Source organism: Netta rufina, assembly GCF_964035555.1.
Source record: "Netta rufina genome assembly, chromosome: 5".
Taxonomy (NCBI): domain Eukaryota; kingdom Metazoa; phylum Chordata; class Aves; order Anseriformes; family Anatidae; genus Netta; species Netta rufina.
Genome location: NC_140128.1, coordinates 49,686,945 through 49,706,276, shown reverse-complemented (window position 1 = coordinate 49,706,276; position 19,332 = coordinate 49,686,945). Strand labels below are relative to the sequence as shown.

Here is a 19,332-nt window from a genome sequence, read left to right as displayed (position 1 = left end):
CTGCTCAGTGTGCTGATTGCTGATTCTCTGATAGTTTGACACCAGCTTGTTAACACTTATACTTTTATTTTTTTGGACCTTTCTTATTGAGTAGAGTACTTGATTTCTGAACATTCAAAGCTCAGAACTTTATGCTGATGCTGAGTCCTTTAACACTCAAGGGAAGGTTTATTTAAGAAGGGTGTAAGAATTGCATTTACACACAGCAAATACAGTTCATGTTGTATTACATTTACAATAAGAAGAAGATGAAATTCTGCTTGAGAGAATTTTCTAGACTGGGGGACTTGAAAGAAACTCTGAGCTCTTTTTTATTTTTTATTTTTCATTTCTGTAAATTAGAAGTAGCTGCACTGTAAACAGTAGCTTGAGTCTGTCATGAAGCTGATGTCAGAACAGAACAAAGGCCTAGAGGAACATCAACAGTGACAGAGAGAAAAGAGGCAAGGTGTATAGGGAAAGACAACACTGCAAAGCCAACTTTATCTGTTGTTCCACTGGAAGATCTCATACCTATGAAATCCAACCTCTCTTATCTCCTTGGACCTCTGTGGCTATAACAGTACCATCACTGGAAGAAAAGAGGGAGTATCTCGAAATGAGGAAATGCAGACTTTGAGATTTAAAAAAAACAAATGCACAAAATTAGGCATCTAAAACTTTATTCAGATTCTTAAACAATGCCAAGTTGCTTGTGCTAGGTGTAGTTCCACTGAAGCCAATGGGATGACATTTGGTGTCAGATATTACTGAGGCAGAATAAAAGTCCAAGGATTTAGCCCTGAATTTCCTGACTTTGGAAGTCTGAAGTATCTATTAGCTCCCTTTGACACTGATGAAAGTTATTATCTCAGCTTCTTTGAAAATTAGGTCACCTATTTACAGCTCAGATGCACAACTGATTTATGGCAGCTTAACAAGTTGCCATCTATCAGCTGAACCACCATAATTGTCCGTGAAATTCTTTTATTGAAGTTTTTAACAAGTCACAATCCCGCACAGCTGGGGAGGCTGAGGAGCCCACGAAGGGTTATTGGCAGTGTCTGCAGCTCAGTTGACAGGTGTGCCTTGCTGAACCGCTGCAATTTGATGCATGCCTCGGTCCCACCCAGGCACCTAAGTAGAGATGAAAGAGCCTAAATTTGTAACCATGTCTTGGTGGATCTTATGTTAGAAGAATGCCCTTTATTACCTTAGGTAACAAAGGAGCTGTGCAGTAGGGTTTGTTTTGATTCCCCACCAGAAACCTGACAGATCTGTTCTTTGTTTGTTGGCCTGCGTGCCATGGAACCAGGTACAAATACAAGTAGGGAAAATGCATTGCACCAACTTTTCTTTGTGTGGAGTTTTACACTTTAACACAGGAGTAAAAGTGTGTTGCACACATACAAGTCTGTCTGGGCACAGAAATCCAGATTCTGTGATGATTTTGATTGAAATGCGTTCAGCGCTCTTGGGATAGGATGTGAGTGAAAGCAGAAATGGTTACAGCTAAGGGCACTCTGTCCATAGCTGTCCCCTTTCCAAATGCAAAAGCAGTTGAAAAAACAGTTTCAATTCACACTGAACTGTCACCTTCTTGAAAAGCTTTGGAAAGCCAGGTGAGATTCCTCCACTGCTGAAACTTCATTCAGTACCTTCCATTACCGCCAGGACCTGAGCCCTTGTCCTGCAGCATGAGCCCACCCCTCCTATAGGAAGGAGTGAGGTCCCTGGAGGCACCATGCCATCTGCCCGGTACAGCCATCAAGAAGATGGAGACTCCCAGTGACACCAGATAGGAGCTGGCCACCACTGCTGGCTGTACAGAGGACAGCTGGCTGAGCAGGCCACTGAAACCTCCCCCAGCCTTTGTGAGTCTATCATCTTTAGAGCAGTATTGCCAGTGGAGGCCCTGTAATTGTAAGCAATAGTTTGAGAAATGGAAAGCCACCTGTGGAGGTCTTGCATCCCTCACCTTACAGGGCTGAGCAGCGAAGGTCTGGGTCTTACTCATTTTGATGTAAATCAGAAGAGAAATCCTTGAAATTAAATGAGTGTAACAGAGCAGAATTGTAGGGGGTGAGAGACACACAACATGGCCTGGTGGAGACCATTTACTTAAGCATTTTTTTTGGTGTGCAGTGATAACCCTGGAGATTTCTGGCTGGTAGAAGGGTTCAAAATGACCACCTGCATGCATAACTGCAGGAGTGTGTTAGCCATCCCAAACTGGGAATTTCCCCTGAATCAGCACTGTTATGTATACAAAAATCTCACAAGCTGCAATTTCTTTTTATGTCCTTGGACAAGCCCATACTGGGTTTGGGCAGAGCAAATACAGAAAGTCCATTTCTTTTTTTCAGTCAAAAGACCTTCACCTCTTTTGGGAGACATGTCCTGGTTGCTCACATCTGTCTGTCCTGAGCCACAGAGCCAGTGGCCTGATGTGAACATACCAGAGCTGCAGGAAGGGCAAGGGCCCACACAGAAGCAGGAGAGACAGGGATGTTAGAGGGGGAATCTAGGAATTATGTTATTGCGTTGTTTCTGCTTGATCTTTACTGCGACCCTTCATACAGTCAGTTTACATTTATTTGCACTGAAATGGAGCCAACTACCTCTCCTACACTCTGGTCACTGACACAATGTTTTATGTGTGATACTGAATCTGCACAAAAATGACTATCATTTACTGCATCTGTCCAGAAGTTGCTGTGAAAAGACAGATACCCAACATCACAAGTAACCCAAGCTTTGTAAGCAGATCAGTTGTCCCAGTACAGGGGAAAGTGGCTTGTTTATATGGAGCATGATAGAATCCTTCAGAGATGATGACTTTTTGTGAAACGTTGTAGGAGTATTTCATGACCAGGTTACTGTACTTTTTCTTACTGCAACATGTGCAATTCACTTTATGTTCTTGTGCACTTTTTTGATTTTTTATTTTGTATCAATGCTTTTTCATTTACCTCTCCCTTCCCATTATTTATGAAAGCTATTGTAGTTTCAACAGTTTAAATTTGCACTGCTGTAGTAAATAGCAGCTCTCAGTTGTTATGTTTCCATCTTTCAAACAAAGTACAAATTAAACAATCAGACTCTGAAGGGTTATCATCTGTTCTGAACAATAGTATTGAACAACCAAACACTATAACAGCCAGGAAAAGTCTGAATCAATCCAAGCTTGAACAATTAATAATTTTGATGGTAATCTCAGGGGTGAGAGAACAAAGTATTGCAAGAGAAGAGAGAGAGTTGTTATTCTTTGCAAACCTTTTGGAAAGTCTCATGCATCTCCATTCAGTGATTCTGAATATACTTAACAATTCTCTTCTGTTCATTTGTGTTTTACTTCACTGCTGCTCCAGTTCAGAGCTCCAGCAAGGGCCAGTTCCTGCTCTGGGCTGGGGAGGGAAGTTCCATGTCACGAAGGAATTTAAGGCTTTTAAAACATAACATCAGCCTGAATCTGAGGGTAAGTGTGTAAATTTAAGTGCATTGGCACTATAGAACCAGAATGGTCTGGTTCTATACTTTGACTTAAAATATGCTATACAGCTATATCAAAAATGTACAGCAACACACATTCAAATAAACAGTTAAAAATAAAAATAATAATAATAAAAAAGGTATCTAAAAGGTAGAAACTTGTTTTTAACTCCTTTCATTTTCTGGATGTCTTCAGAAATGAAATTTCTGCAGAAGCTATCCACTTTGCCAAGTATTTCAATGTTGATAGAAATCCATATTCTTGTGCAACATGCAACACTTTCAAATTTCTCCCCTGAAATCAAGCAGGAGCAGTTGCCCACAGCAATTTTTGCAATACCCGCTGCTCATTCCATGAGCTGCTCTGGTCACCCAGAGGGAAATCAAGAGTGATGCCAAGGAGGCTGCTCTGCATTGGCAACACTGAGAGAGAGCAGTTCAGCAGCAGGCTTCATCTGGATTACAACAGTGACACAGAGCTGTTTATGTGAGAAAGTGCTCATATTTCCTTGTAAAAAATACCTTGCCTATGGCTCCGCGATTTTAGAGCCATAATTCTCCTCCCACTAAAGTAAATAGGGCTACTGTTTCTGATTTTTGTTGGAGTCTCCTTATATAGAGGGACGGTCTCCTCGTGGATTTTTTTCCCCAAAAGAGAAAACATAAAGACATAAGTATATTCATATCTTCACTTCTGGATCAAGAGCTAACCTGATGCCTTTATATCTTAGACCATCTCTTTACCACCTTGCACCTTGCACGTAGTTGCATGTATGCACTACCAAAGCCATTTTTTTCTCTGTGTCCTAGAGGTGAGGCTTGATACATATGTGAAGTACTGGTAGCAGTGAGAAAGCAATGAAAACCATCTCTGCTTCTACTTTGGATCTGCTAGACCAGTACACTACAGCCATTGTTTCCATAAAAGTAAACATCACTGGGATAAACAGAGGTTTGGGAAAAGAACAAGATACATTTGGCCTGAAAGTAGTTTATGTCCTAACTACAGTAGCAGCCTGGTTACATAACACCAAGCCCCATCACAAGATCCAAAATTAGACTCCATGGTGGCTTAAGATGATAATTATTTCATGACCAAAATTGGAAATTGCAACGAATGAATGAAATTTTCATGACTGCACTTGAAAGAAGCATAGCCTGTTTTTCTCTTCATGGAGATACCAAGAGTGATAGAGCGCTACAGTAGCCAGAGGCCAATGATATTGGGGCTACTTTTTGTTGAATCCTGGGAGAAGATCCCATTCACTCCATCGAGAGCAGGTTCAGGTCTGGGGAGGTCACAGACATCCATTCTCTGTTCTTTCTTCCCCCATAACGCACATCTCATATCCTCAGTGATTTATTCCAGTGTAACTGAATAGCTATACATCTGCAGTATTAAAACTTTCAGATCTCATGTTCTGTGTCTTAGCAAAGGGCACAGAAAGGTTTAAGAAAAACTTAACTTAAAAAAAATCACCTATTAGCATTTACAATGCCACTTCACTAAAATAATTAAGAAAACATTTGGCAAATCATTTGTAGCCAGTGATTACATCTTAAAATCAGGCAAAATAAAAGATCTCTGCTAGATAGAAATGAAGGCAGGCTATTCTATGCTCTTTTCTATCATATTTTATGTTTTTATATTCAACCAGTTAGATAATTTATCATTTTTTTGGTTGGTGCAGAACAATTTCTGAGGCAGAAATTCATTCAGCTTTCATTTACACTGGTTTAACACCAGCTAATTTCCCAGCCTCAGAAGAATTACATTTGATTTACATCACTCTGAATGGGCAGAGATTTCAGCCCTCGTGTCTAACCACCAGTTGCAAATTAAACCTGAGTCTACCCAGTGGGGCAAAAGTAAACACTACATTTGCAGAATCACTAGAATAAAATTACCTCCTTTCTTCCTTTATTTTTTTTTAATTCTCTCAGTATTTACACACAAGAAGAGATTAAATCAATTCACAAACATGGTTTCTACATTAAATACTGTCCTTCTAGTCTCTTGCACGCAAAAGGAAGTGACCTGAATATCTTGACTTCTCCAGAATTACTTAAAAGTACAAAAACTGTTTCAAGCAGTTTAATTCATTTCATTTCGCTGCTGTGGCCACAGGGCAACCCCCGGAAGATGTTCCCATATGGAGGAGGTCTCCTAGGTGTTACAAGTGCAGGCTGTGGATGGCCCGGAGTCCCACTCGCCATGGCTCGAACAATGTGCTTCCACAAAAGAGGCCTGGTTTGCCCCACACGCCATGCCACTGGCTTCATAAGGCTTATTCCTGACTTGCACCCGTGTGGTGAGAGGAGAATGGAGGCCAAACTGTTCCTGATTCACTGCAGCCTGTGCAGGAGGACAACTGTGTGTTCGCCACCACCTCTGGATGCAAACTCCTTTCCCACACTGCCAGCAGCTCGTGCCCACTGCCTAACCTGACACTTCAGCTCTCTCTGAAGGGCTGTCGTGTCCAGCGTGCCACCCAACAGCCTTTTTCCCCAGCTAAAGATACCCAAAAACATTGAAAATCGGTGGGGGGACAGCAGGCTTGGTGGGGATGGGTTTCAAAACCACGGGCCTGTAGAGTTTCTGCCCCGCGCCCTCCGCCTCCTTGCAGAAGGGCTGTGCCTCGGCTGGCAGTGTGGCCGCACTCTTCCTCCACAGCCCCAACCCCGGGAAGGGCGATGGGGGCAGCGTCCCCGGGGGCTGGTACACAGCTGGCCCAGGGCACGGGAAGGGGCAGCAGGTCCAGGCGCCCACCCGGCCTGAGAGGACTCCAGCAGGGTCTTTCTCCCCTGCATGCAGGGCAGGCTCAGGGGGGCTCTCAGGACCAGCAGTGTCCAGGCTCCTTTTGCTTTTCTTCCCCTCAAAGGGAGGAGTGTCTCTGGGGGCTGACAGCCCCTCAGGGCCCGGGGGGAAGCCCCTGGATGGCAGGCTCTGAGCCGGCCGTGGCTCTTCCCAGAAGGAGGCAGGGAGCTGTCGTTTCCTCATGGGCACCTGGTCGGGCCTGCCAGCCTCAGGGTTTTGCTCTGGCAAAGCCCTCTCCCCAGCCAGGCTCTCCTCCGCTTCAGCTGCCTGCAGCACCTTCTCAGCGGCAGCCCCGCTGTGGGGACCGGGGTCAGGCACCTCAGGCTGGCAGCCACGGGCCCTGTCCTCTGCTCCCCGTCGTGGGCCGCACTCCGTCGGCTTGCCAGGGTGGCACCGCGGGACCCGCGAGTACTTCTGAGAAAACCTCTTGAGCTGCTTCTGCAAGTATTTTCTGTGGTCCACTGACCGGCGGCAGGGAGCGGATTTATCCAGAGCTGCCTTGATGTCACTGGAGGCCAGGTTGACGAAGTTCAGCAGGGTTTTTACCTCACTGTCCGATGCCATTTCACTGGACGTCGTGTGCAGAGTTTCCCATTAAAAGTTTATAATCCGTCCCGGGCAACCTGCGAGACACAGCGGGCAGGCTTGGAGTGTGACGCCTGCATTCAAAACACATCAAGAGAACTGAGGGAGGTTACGGGAAGCCGTCAAACTTCTCAGCTATGACCACAAGTTGTCCATCAGGTCGCCTCCATGCAGGCAAGCTGCCGGCAGAGCTGCCGCACACCCGCAGCCCCTCAGCGCTGCCCAGGCACGGGGTCTGCTGGCTTAATCTTGTTAGGTGAGGCTTAGGTGGGGAAGAGAAGCCAGGATGGCTGCTCCAGCATCCCTGCAAGCAAGCGCAGACACTCACCCGGAGCACGGGAGCTTCTCCGGTGGTGCTGGCGGAGGAGAGCCCTTCTGCTAATCTCGTTAGGCAGGTTACACACCGCCACCCCGGCGGAGCAGAGGCAGCCCGTGTGTGGAGGCAGTTGAGCGAGCACTTGAGCAAGCTGAATGAATATCGACTCCACCGAGTTCGGGGCTCTCTCAGGCCAATCAGGAGCCACTTTGCCAAATACAAAGCATCCCAATCAGGCATCAGCCTCCCCTTCTCACATTCTTTGCCATCACAAATTGTTGCCATGGGGACAGCCACAGAAAGACAGCTAATAAATACAATCATTTCCCCGCGATTTCTACCATTCTCCCCTATCCTCTTCACCCCTACCAAGGCCTTTCTTTTTTAAAGGCACAATCCAAAGGGAAAGCACTGATGATGAGTTAGGAAAGTTTAGGCACCCTTTTCTCTGCACTCCCCGAAGCTGTCTGGGGGCTGATACTGACCATGCTTCATTGGCACAGGACAATGTAATACGGGGGACCAGGCTAGCCTACTTTTAACCGTTCCCCATCAGAGACTTTTTTTTTTTTTTCAGGGGAGGATGATGTCAGAAAAAGGTAGGAAAGGAACAAATCTCTAAAGAGATGTGCAGATATCCATGGAAAGGGAGCTTGAGCGCTCAAGAATCTTGTCTTTATGTTTGCCCCCTCAATTGAGTTACACAAAAGCTGAATTACCCATTCAAACTACCCGGACAAAAGGATGGAGTTGGATAGTACTCTTGCATCTGTAGTCAAACAGTTAGAGACTTAAATCGAGTCGTCATGATGGAGAAAGAGTTAGACAAAGCCCATAGAATTGCCATCAGCAAACATTTTCCTGTGTCATATTAGTGGGTCTCCATGACTCCCCCTGGCCTGGGGACAATAGCACAAGTTTGCACACTCGACTACTGTCACCCTGCCAACGCTGGCAAGGAGCAGAAACAGGACAATCCTTTAAGGGGAAAGCATGCCCGCTGCAGGGAAGGTAAGAAGAGAGGGAAGAAAAGGCGTGTGAAATGCTAATTGAGCTGCTTCCTTTACTGATCCAGAGTTATGCGAGCCCTCCGCCTTCTCGCAGGCTTGTCCCTAAGGGGTGGCAATAACTTAATAGCACAGTAAAACTGGGAGCCAGAGGAAAAGGAGAGCAGAAGGGCTGCCCTTGGTGCATGCCGGTGGCACAGAGCTGGCGGCAGCCCCATGCCCCAGTGCGGGACTCGCTGCCTCCCAGTGCCGGCACAGCACTGCTCCAGGGATGGGAACTGCGGAGCGAGGGGCAGGCTCTGCATGCTGGGAGATGTGGCCAGCCCGGGGGCAAGTACACATGTGCCTTGGGGAAGGCAGGGACTGAAGTCCAAGCTGTCCCCCCTTTTGCAAGTAAAATCTTCCTTGCTGACAAGAGGTGTTGAAGGTCTGAGTGCTGAGTTGAAAACTGTGGCATTTTACATGTATTTCTATTGCTCTGGTTTTCCTTAGAGAAGGACAAGATCCAGACCATGCCACTATACCATGCTCCAGGCAGTGTCCTCATACCACTGCACCCAGTACTGCCATTCCATTTCACACCATTTCTCCCAGCCCGACCCAAGCCACATGTGCCGGTGTTGTAGGTCTTGGGAGACCCTGGAACCAGGACATCCCGCAGCAGGAGATGCTGCAGAGCCATTTGCATCATGGCGGGCTGTAATGTCCAGGCTGGGTAGAAAACCTTGGGGGCACCTTGGTGCTGTCTGAGGTGAGGCTGGCAGGGCGAGGGGCTTTTCTTCTGTCCTCACAGTTTCTATTGCAGAAGCAGCTCCTCCCCTGGGAGACCTGGTGCAGCTAAACCTGCCTGCACCATCCATCATCTTCCTCACGCTATCAGGATGCAAATCTCTGCACAGCCTTCTCCAGTAAGACCTTGGGGAGGGAGGGGTACAGGGGCAGGGACAGGACACAACAGTTTCCAGTCACCTGCTCAAGCGTCTATTTTGGGATGCACTAGCTGGGGTTTGCCCTCTCTGTGACCCAACACATATCTTTCTCCTGCAGCTGAGGTTACAGAGAAAGGTTTTGTGGAGTTCATTTAACAAGACACACATTAAGGGATCACACCTTTGTTTTCAGGAACAAACTGCCTCCTGTGCTCGAGCATTTGCCCCAACCTGGCCATCACATTGCATCCATCTCCTGATGGAAATATAGTTGGTAGCCCAAAGGAATGAGAGAGAGAGACAGAGAGGTGTGGGACAGATACCAAGGAGCAAAGGATTGACTCAGGACATTAATGAGCTTTGTCCTCAGAGGCCTGTGAAACTCACGTTACATGCTTTGAGACCCTACATTCATTATAGGGGATTTATAGGAAGGATATGGGATATATGCTTGAGGATACAGGAAACCCAGCACCCCTCCGAGACACCCATGGCTAAAGTTCTCTCCCAGTCCCCATCCATGCCTGTCCCCTCCTGGCAGGACACTTGCCCAGGTCACGGCTTCTTGGCCACCACGTGGCAGCTCCCCATGCCCCAGTGCACTTGCTGCTCCGGCATCCCATTCCCCTGCAGCTGGGTAACGGCAGGGAGCTGGAGGGGAATGAACCGGCAAGTGGGATTTAAAAACCAGAGCAACCCACCCTTTCAAGGTCAGACTCAGGTTGAGCTGCACAGGGTTTTCTCTAAGAGGCCACCGGAGCCCTTTTGTTCCTCGCTGCTCTATCCATGTTCATCCCAATGTACATGTGAAAGGAACAATTAACAATAGGGCACTCCTCTCCGAGGATCCAGTGCACTTTGAAGTGTCCACCAACCAAAGGCTCAAGAATGATACATCATTTTCCACTGTGAACGTGTCAAACTAGTACAGCAATTGAAAAAATGTCTCCACATGCCTTCCCAGCATGCAGACAGGGACCAGCTGGAGAGCCACTTCATATCTGACATGTCACCCCCTGACAGCTGTCTTCTTGGGAATTTTTGGTATGCGAGGTTTACTAACTCCTTTTTTTTTTTTTTTTTTTTTTAAGTGAAGCACAAGAATAAATCCATTCACTTTAAAGTTGTAGCCAGGCTTCTCCTAAACATGCAGAATCTCATCCAAGACTAAATAAAGGAGAGAGAAAAGAAGATTTTCTTCCACAAAAATACCTGGGAAGTGGTTTTAAAGTGTCATGCATTGAAAGTGATGTCACGATTTAGCCACCTCTACACCAAAATCTCCCCCAGTTTATTTCCACTCTGAGGGCCCCTTCAGCATGTGTATTCCAGCACCAGCATCCTCCTTGGATGGTGCAAGCAGACCCCTAACACAGCCCACTAATGGAGGAAGCTGTCCCTAAGCAGCAAGTGCATCAAGCAGTTCGGGTAATATGCATACCCAAATCACTGCTGTTATTTGAATGGTCTGTAAAGCAAAGAGCAGCTCAGTGAGCAGCTGGGTAGTATGGAAGTGATGAAAAGCCACTGTGTTGACACTGGTTTGCTCAAAATTCCTTTTTGCCCCCAAAACCAGCACTTTTTCCCTATCTTAGCCTGAGCAATAAGTGTTGTTGTGGGGCACTCCCCCCTGTCAGTATAACAACACTGCATATTGCAGTGCTGGTACACCTTCTAGGCAGGCCTGGGCTGACATCAGCTCCGGGTGGCTTCTTGCCCTCCCTGATTTGGGGTAAGTATCAGTTGTCTAATGTATGCCTGTATGGTAAGACTGTAATCCCAATCTCTTCCCTATGCATGTTAAAACTAGGCAATATCCATTAATAATAATAATAATAATAATAACTCAGATTTTTACTTAAAAAATAAGGTTTCTTAACAATTGTCAAAAGATTTGCTTTAGAGCTAAAGGTTTAGGTTCTTTATGCTTTGCAGAGGAGAGGACTGGACAGGACCGGACAGGACAGGAAAGGAGAGCAATGTTAATTATGCACTGATTGCATAAAAGTGGAAAATGTTTAATTTGTGGAAAATTGTTTAATAGCATACTGCAAGAACTGGGTGGCCTTAGGAGTTAATGCAGTAGGAGAAGAAAGGGTAGTAGGAATGCTTTGCCACATACTTCAGGGGCTGATAACAGGAATTTCTGCCATGAGGAGAGAAGTCGCTGTCTGGAAATGAGCAGGAAAAACAGGTGATAGGATGAAAATGAGCGTCACCTCTCCATCCAGTCTGACCTTCCTGGGCCCCAGGATGGGTTCAGTAGAACATAATCCAGAAGGGGACACTGATGGGGTTCTGGCCTCCAGACAGGTTATCCCCTGGACTCAGAGCCTGGCCCAAGCCTGGGGCACAAACCTGCAGATTCATTTTGAAAAGGGAAAAAGACTCCTAAGCTCCTTTTATAACTGTTTCTGAGGATGAAATCCATCTGTCAGAAAGCTGGCAACCTCCATGCTAGCAGCCTGGTACCTGGTGCAAGGACCTGAAGGACCTCTGGGGCAGACAGGCAAATAGTGCCCGTGGCTGCAAGACCAGTCCCCAGGGGATGTCTGACAGCGTCTGCACGGGCATGCAACCAAAGCCCTTGGCATCTTTTCCTGCGCCCCAGCACACGGGCGCTGCAGACAGCAGCAGGGATGTTTTGCCCTCGCACTGATCCTCACACTGCCTGGTCCTGTCCCGAACCTCCGTCCTCTAAGCTCAGGGAGGGAGAAAGGACAGAGAATATGGGATTTCTCCCCAGACTCACACTGCCCAGCTCCCTCTCCTTTTCTCCCTGTTGGAGCCAACACCTCTCCTCCCAGGAGAGCAACCTGGCTCTCCCAGAAGACGCAGCTTTGACTCTTCTCCCCTCCCCACATCCCTTTTTTTTTTTTTTTTCTCTTGACAATCTGCTGTGACCTGAGTGACATCCTCCCTTTGCTTTCAGTCCCCGATTTTCTGCACTTGGGGACAGACTTTGGGCAGGCCCCGAGTGCTGAGGCGGCGAGGGGGGGCCGCCGAGCCCCACAGCCTGCCATTCAGGCAGATGGCGGAGGGGGCTGCTCTGAATAGCTCCTGTCAGTCTCACAGAGCGAACTTTACAATTGTGCTACGTGTTGGACTGCACGTGACTAATGCCATTCTTCTGCAGGCTGCAGGCAGGACACAGCTGTTTCTTTAAGGAAGAAAAAAAAAAAAGTCTTTTTTTTTTTTTTCTGGGAAGGAAAAACAAAACGCAAGCACTATTGCAAGGTCACGGCAATATTGTATCTATGTATCTAATATTACACTCCATAATTGGACATGATCAAAGCTCATCCTGCTTTTCACTGCTTCTCTTTCTGGTAAATCAGATAATGTGTAAAAATGAGCCTGGTCTTGGTTTGGTCCTTCTGGAGGTTTAAATCCTGTCTCTACATGCATCAGCTATGCACTGAGCAACAGCAGCGGGGCCAAATACAGTTTTCTTCACATAATTCTGGAGTAATTCAATATTTCATGATCAGTGAGGAGTTCACTGCCAAACACTACGGGTAGAACGTGTTGATGAGAAATTGTACAGCAAAAAGGATTTAAAAATACAGATATGAGTATGAACATGTGAATAGGTGAAGATCTCTAAAAACCTGGGGGGAAAAAAAATCCACAGTGAAATAAAAAAAAAAAAATCCCTTGCCCTCTTCTCACCCTTTACATCATGATATCAGAGCGCATTTGTTGTCCTGATGCAATGCCCAGCAGGAGAAGCCACTGCATGCAAGCAAATGCATCTCCATGCTCATGAGTCCTTCATACAAGGAAAAGCTCAAATGAGACTGAGGAAATCCCCAAGCAGCCTCAAAACTGCCCCAGCTCAATGGGTCCTGAGTGTGTTCAGCACTGTCCCAGTGCTCAAGCCCAGCTCTTCAGGACTGTCGTGGTTCCGCTCGAGTGGGCAGCCGAGCTCCACCACAGCCGCTCTCTCACTCCCCCTCCTCAAAGAGGAATGGGGAGAAAATATGTGAAAAGGGCTCAAGGATTGAGATAAGGACGAGAAAATCACGCAGTAATTATTGTAACGGGCAAAACAGACTCGGCATAAGGAGATAGTAAGATTTATTGCCTATCACTAACAAGCGAGAGAAGTGAGAAAACGAAGGAAAAAACAAACCAAAAGCACCTTCCCCCCCATCCACCCTCTTCCACCTCCTCCCCCCGAGCGGCGCAGGGGAACGGGGGAATGGGGGTTATGGTCAGTCTACAGCACTTCTTCTCTGCCGCTCCTTCTCGGTCACTCTCGTCCCCTGTGCTGTGGGGTCCCACCCACGGGATGCAGTCCTTGATGAACTGATCCGGCGTGGGCTTCCCACAGGCAGCAGCTCTTCCAGAACTGCTCCAGATATGGGTCCGTACCACGGGGTCCATCCCTCAGGAGAAAACTGCTCCAACCTGGCTCCCCTACGGGCAGCAGCTCCTGCCAGGTCACCTGCTCCTGCGTGGGCTCCTCTCCACGGGCTACAGATCCGGCCCAGAATCTGCTCCGGCAGGGGTCTTCCACAGGCGGCAGCCTCCGTCGGTGCAGGGCCACCTGCTCCACCGTGGTCTCCTCCACGGGCTGCAGCGTGGAACCCTGCTCCACCGTGGTACTCCATGGGCTGCAGGGGGACATCCTGCTTCACCATGGTCCTCACCACAGGCCGCAGGGGACTTCTGCTCTGGTGCCTGGAGCACCTCTCCCCCTCCCTCTACACTGACCTTGGTGCAAGGCTGTTCTCTCACTCCCTTGACTCTCCCGGCTGCTGTGTGGCGCAGCGTTTTTTCCCTGTCTTAAATATGCTCTCACAGAGGCGCAAAACAACATCGCTTATTGGCTCGGATCTGGAAAACAATGGGGCCCTTCCCAAACATGGGGCAGCTTCTAGATCTTTCTCACAGAAACCACCCCTATGGCTCCCTGCTACCAAAACCTTGCCACGTAAACCCACTACAAGGACCAATCCTTCCTCCATAAAGCATCAGGAAGTTTCAGATGGAAATGGGGTGTGCAGTGAAGAAACTGAACAACTCACAAAGCCAACATTAAGTAAAGCATCAGTGATCAGAGTCAGTTTGTCTGCTGGAGCTTGTGTGTTTGCTACTGCAGTTCTGGGCTCATTTCTTCCACTGAAGCCAAATTTGAATTGGGCATGGATTTCTGCAGGTGCCAAATGAGGTTCCCCCATGAGTTTTCTGTTCAAAACACAAGAGTTGGATACTTGGAGCAGATTAGCACTCTGCTTGTCTGGGATATCACAGTGACTGTGCCCACTGGGAGCCTATATGTAGGTGTTGATGGGACACAGCAGGGGTTGGTATGTGCTTCTGTAGAGTGTGAAGGGCTTAGAACTGGAGAGCAGTGTGTTGAAATAAAGAAAAAATCATAGATGCTTACTGGCCCTAACAGTGTTTTCAACCAACTTTTGCTGATAAAATGCTAAAAAATAAACCAAATAAATATTTTATTTTTTTATGGCAAATAGCAATAAGAATGTCTTGTCCAACTTGGATGGCCAAGCCAATTTTTGCAAGTCTGATGCCAAGTGTATCATTATTCCTCTCTTTCTGCCCCCAGCAGATCTGGTACATGGGGTTTTGTCACTGTTGCACGAGTTAGATCTGTCCATGAAGCTGCCAGTCATGTGCAGATCCCCACAATACACTGCACAGGAGTTGCTGGTGTTGGGGTGCACAGTCTGATCCACCACAAGGATCACAAAAATCAATCCAGAGAGCTGGTGTTTTTAAGAAGCACTTCACACACAAAATGCTGTAATCAGTGGCTTATGCTGATTGAAGAGTGTTTGCAGCTATTTCCAATAGTAGCTTAAATGCCTATTTCTTGCAGTGTGATTTGCACCTTAGCAATGAAATCTGATAAATCTAGATGATCTTTAGAGGTCCCTTCCAACCCTGCCCATTCTGTGATTCTGTGATTAAAGAAGGTAGATCCAAGGTAAAGTCCTGGATAAGCCTCATCAGAAATGTCTTTGGTCACAGAGAAGCAGTGACAGCCTCTAGAAAGCAGACCCTCCTGGGTGAGTTGACCTGGATCACACTACGAGGATGAGATTGCATTCAATCAAGTGTGCTTAAAGAGCTCAAATACAAAATTGCTGAGCTACAAACACAGACCTTATACCAGCCTCCCTCCCAAGGAACAAAGATGATTAACATAATAAGTAGTTGTATGAATAACAGAACAAATCATCATTTTCTCTGGACTGGAGGCAGATTTACTGCAGGAGTGCTGAGAGGGCTTATGCTGGCATTGGTGCCATTCACCGTCTCTGCATGTTGCATGTAAAAGAGGGTGAGCAGTGGCAAAGTTTGCAGATGATATAAAATTATTCATAATAATCAAAGCTAAAGCTGACTGTTGCAGAAGGAGCTTATAATACCAACTGACAGTGAAGTGCCAGATGAAATTCCATATTGACAAGTGCAAAGTCAGGCACTTAGGGAAAAAATAACTCTACTTATACATCTGCAATGATGGGCCCTAGATAGCAACACTCAAGAAGAGATCTTGGGCAACCGAAACAGAGGTATGAGGTTTCTGAAAACATCATGCATTGCCCTGCAACAATCAGAAGTCAAACTGAACAGCTGGAATTAATGAAAGAATAGAGTAAAGCAGAACAGAAACCAGTAATTACAACATTGTTTATACTGTTTGTACACCTTTGAACTCTACTTGCAGTTTTGCTCTTCTTAGCTCAAAAATAAGTAAAAACATTGGATTTAAATAGGTATAGAAAAGTTAGCAAGGATGGCCAGAGGTCTGGAATGGTTTCTGTACAACAAAAGACTAAATTAGATCTCTTCATCTGGAAAAGAAAACAAGCTGAGGGGGCATTATTTAAGCGTAAAAAATCACCAGTGGCATGGAGAAGGTAAAGAAGCCAAGGTTAATTTCTGTTTCTCCAATGCAAGAATTAGGGGTAACAAATTGAATTATCATGCAGTAGGTCTAAACCATAAGGAAGGAATTTTCCACATGATGCATTAAACTGTGGGACTTGCTGCCAAATAACAAATGAGTTTAAAAAGGATTTAGACAAAGTCATTCCGTATAGGACCCCTATTAAGCTGAATAATCCACCTTCAATCTGTAGCTCAGGGACTCTCGAGGCTGTTGACTGTCAAAAGCCAAAAGAAAATATCAGGTACAGATCGCTGTGCACTTCCCCTGTCCTTGCATCCTTCCCTAAATATCCACACAGGCTGTTATGGGATACTGGACTAGAGAGACCTTTGATCTAATGCAGTAGAGCATCTGTTACCATAAGGAATGATAAAATACATCCTGGGTATGACCATGCAGTGTGAGACATGGAAGGGGTGCACTGCAGCTGGGTGAAGAGCAAAGCCCCATTTCATTCTACCTACTATTTACAAGTTTAATTGGGGCTATTCTGTATTCATAGTGATTTTTTTTTAATGCTCATAAAAGAAAGTCTGAACCTCAGAAAGATTTACTTATGATTTTTTTTTTTTTTAGAAGAAAGATGAGGTTGCTCTAAGGGGAGCTAACGTAATTCAAAGTGTCATCCATCATGAAGAAAGATGTTATCTTTTTGAGATTTTGTATCGGTTGCTGTTGTATCATTGTTTCAGTCACAACATCTTTTCTTACACCAGAATATACTGAGCCCATTGAAACAACAGCCCCGGTCCAGCTCTGAGAACAGCCGTGTGCCTGCTTAGCTCTGAAACCTCTCCCCAGCGTGCCTGTAAGCCAACGTGGCCATTCATTTCAGTGCATGTAAGCATGTATGAGCTCACAGAACTAAGAACTAACAAGAAAAACCCTATAATTATATATAATTACATTATTTCTTGCTTGCTGGTTTGCACACCCCGCCAAGGGTTCAGATGCACCAGCTCAGTGTGCAGTGACTCCATCCAGGGATGACTACATGTCTGACACCGTGGCTGTGGGTGACACACAGCTGGTAGCAGCTCGATGTGGTCCTGGCAGCACCTCAGTGTGGTCCTGGCAGCTCATGAGGCAGCACAAACTCAATTTTGCTCAACTTGCTGCTGCGTCTTGAGCTGCTCTGCCTTGTTTGCAAACACTGGGGAGGCATGCTCCCGCTGGAGCTAAAAAGCAATGAGTTGGGCCCATTTCTGCTGTCCCATTTTACTCATACAGATTTCCTAGCCACACTCAAGGTTACATTTGATACACAGACAAAAGCCAAGGATTTCTGAGACTTCCCAGAAGCCAGACAAATATGTTCCTCAGCCCCACGAGCCTTCAGATACTGAAATGAAATGTTTGGTAGGAAAACTTTGGTTGCTTTCTGCTCCAAACAGCTCTGCTTTGATAAATGCAGCAGGATTGATCTGTGCTGTGCGTCCCTTAACTGAATTACGATGCATAATCCTCCCTGGAACAGAACATTTACATTCCACTGACCTAGTTGAAAAAATGCATTAATTTTAATTTATGTAAAATTCTTCCAATAGAAGAGTGAGAGGAAAGAGGCAATGTCTTATTTGCAGTCCCTGCCTGCTTGGAGCTAGAAGAGAAGTCCAACTTTTTAATCAGGATTTTTGAAAATGGCGAAGCATTTCAGAGGGTGGGTTGTTCATGTAAATCCAGATAAGGCTTTATTACCTCCCATTTTAGCTTACAGGGGTCATGAATAAAACATGTGCCATAAACCTGTCTGCTCTGCATCAAGGGCTGTCTCCTGCGCTGATTCCAGGGCAGTGGGGCAGTAAGAATTGTTTGTATAGCCCAAAATTTGGGTCTAGGGTCACTTCACCCATCTGAATGAAACATCACAGGTATATTTACTAAAGGGACTGAATAGAAGGTATTGTTGCATTGTTTCACCATTAAAAAAGCAATTGGAAAGATGTCTCATGCTAGAATTCCCTTTAGTAAGAATTACCTGTGGGGTCTTGAATCGGAATGTTGCTCCTACTCCATTTATCCAGCCCTGCTTCCACAGAAGGAGTTATGAGAGCAAAGAATTGATAGGATCCATCATTATACACTCTACAGACTCCCTGGCTGATACCAACATTACTGTAGCCAGTGGGAAATAAAGCTAACTAGGGAGCTTTCAGTACCAATATGGCCTAGGGTCAGAGGAGCACAAAGATGTCCAAGTCATCTTTTCCTTCCTTTCCTAACTCTTGCATAAATGGTAATTTTTTACATCTCTATTTCATGTCATACCCCTGGTATTTGCAGTCTTATACCTTCCTCTGGTTCAAAATCATCTTTGTTATAACTTCAGGAATGAGAAAAATTTCCCTTGTAGGGAAGCATCCCTGACTAATGGAGATATCCTAGGGATGAATTTGATGGCTAATGTGTAAGGGCCAGACCACTGTGCTTCCAGGAGGCTACTGCCCACCTGATGTAACATTTTTTCTTACTCACTGTTATCTTTAGCTTCCATTTCAGACAGAAAGTGCTGTAGATGTCTTGCTCATTACCAATGGAAATGTGATGGTATGTTCTCAGTAAGGCTCTGAGTGTGCTTATCTACAGCCATTTGAGGACACAATCCTATTGCTGGAGAAGGGCAATCCCTACACTAGACCACAGCTGCTCAGAGTGATAGAGTATCATAAAATGCAGACCACAGTAGTGACTGAGAAATTGCTATTCTTTACCCAGGCAAAAATCAGTCATTTTGGACCTTACTTTATACATGAAAAAGCTATTATGGAAAGCATCCTTTCCCTGTTTTCTAATAAATGGATACCAGAAGTATCAGGCAAGTATAAATCATGACAGGCAAGGAAAGCAGAAGGAATATTGTCCACAAAAGGAAGCACCCCATCCGTTTGCAGAACATTTCCAAAGATTTATTTTCCAGTGAAACCAGCAACATTCATTTCAAACATTAGAACCCACTTGCCATCTTTTCAGGCCTTGATAACCCACACGTTGTAAGTTCTCCTTCTAAACACACATTCATGTCTTTTTCTGTGGTGAACTGCAGCAGATCCTTGAAACAAATGTTTTAAGAGAGATAAATGGCTATGCAATGATACAGCTTTCTCTAAAACATAGAAAACCTAAATAAGTAAGTGATATCAATCAACCAATATGCACAAATTTAACATTTGGAAGACTGTCAGAACAGATGGAAATTTATCAACTGTTCTTCCAGGTATAAAAGTGTTGAGAAGTGACCAGCCAAGACCTGGTAAAAAGTCTGCAAATGGGAATTTTAT

General features: G+C 45.8%; 1 protein-coding gene across 1 annotated transcript; it reads right to left on the bottom strand.

Annotated features, from left to right (window-relative positions):
• Positions 1–5,983: 5,983 nt before the first annotated feature.
• Positions 5,984–6,853, bottom strand: FAM181A (family with sequence similarity 181 member A; the record flags this gene model as incomplete). The annotated part of the gene is made up of 1 exon (XM_084288046.1): positions 5,984–6,853. One exon carries the CDS (start codon positions 6,851–6,853, stop codon positions 5,984–5,986), a length of 870 nt encoding a protein of 289 aa, XP_084144172.1.
• Positions 6,854–19,332: the final 12,479 nt, after the last annotated feature.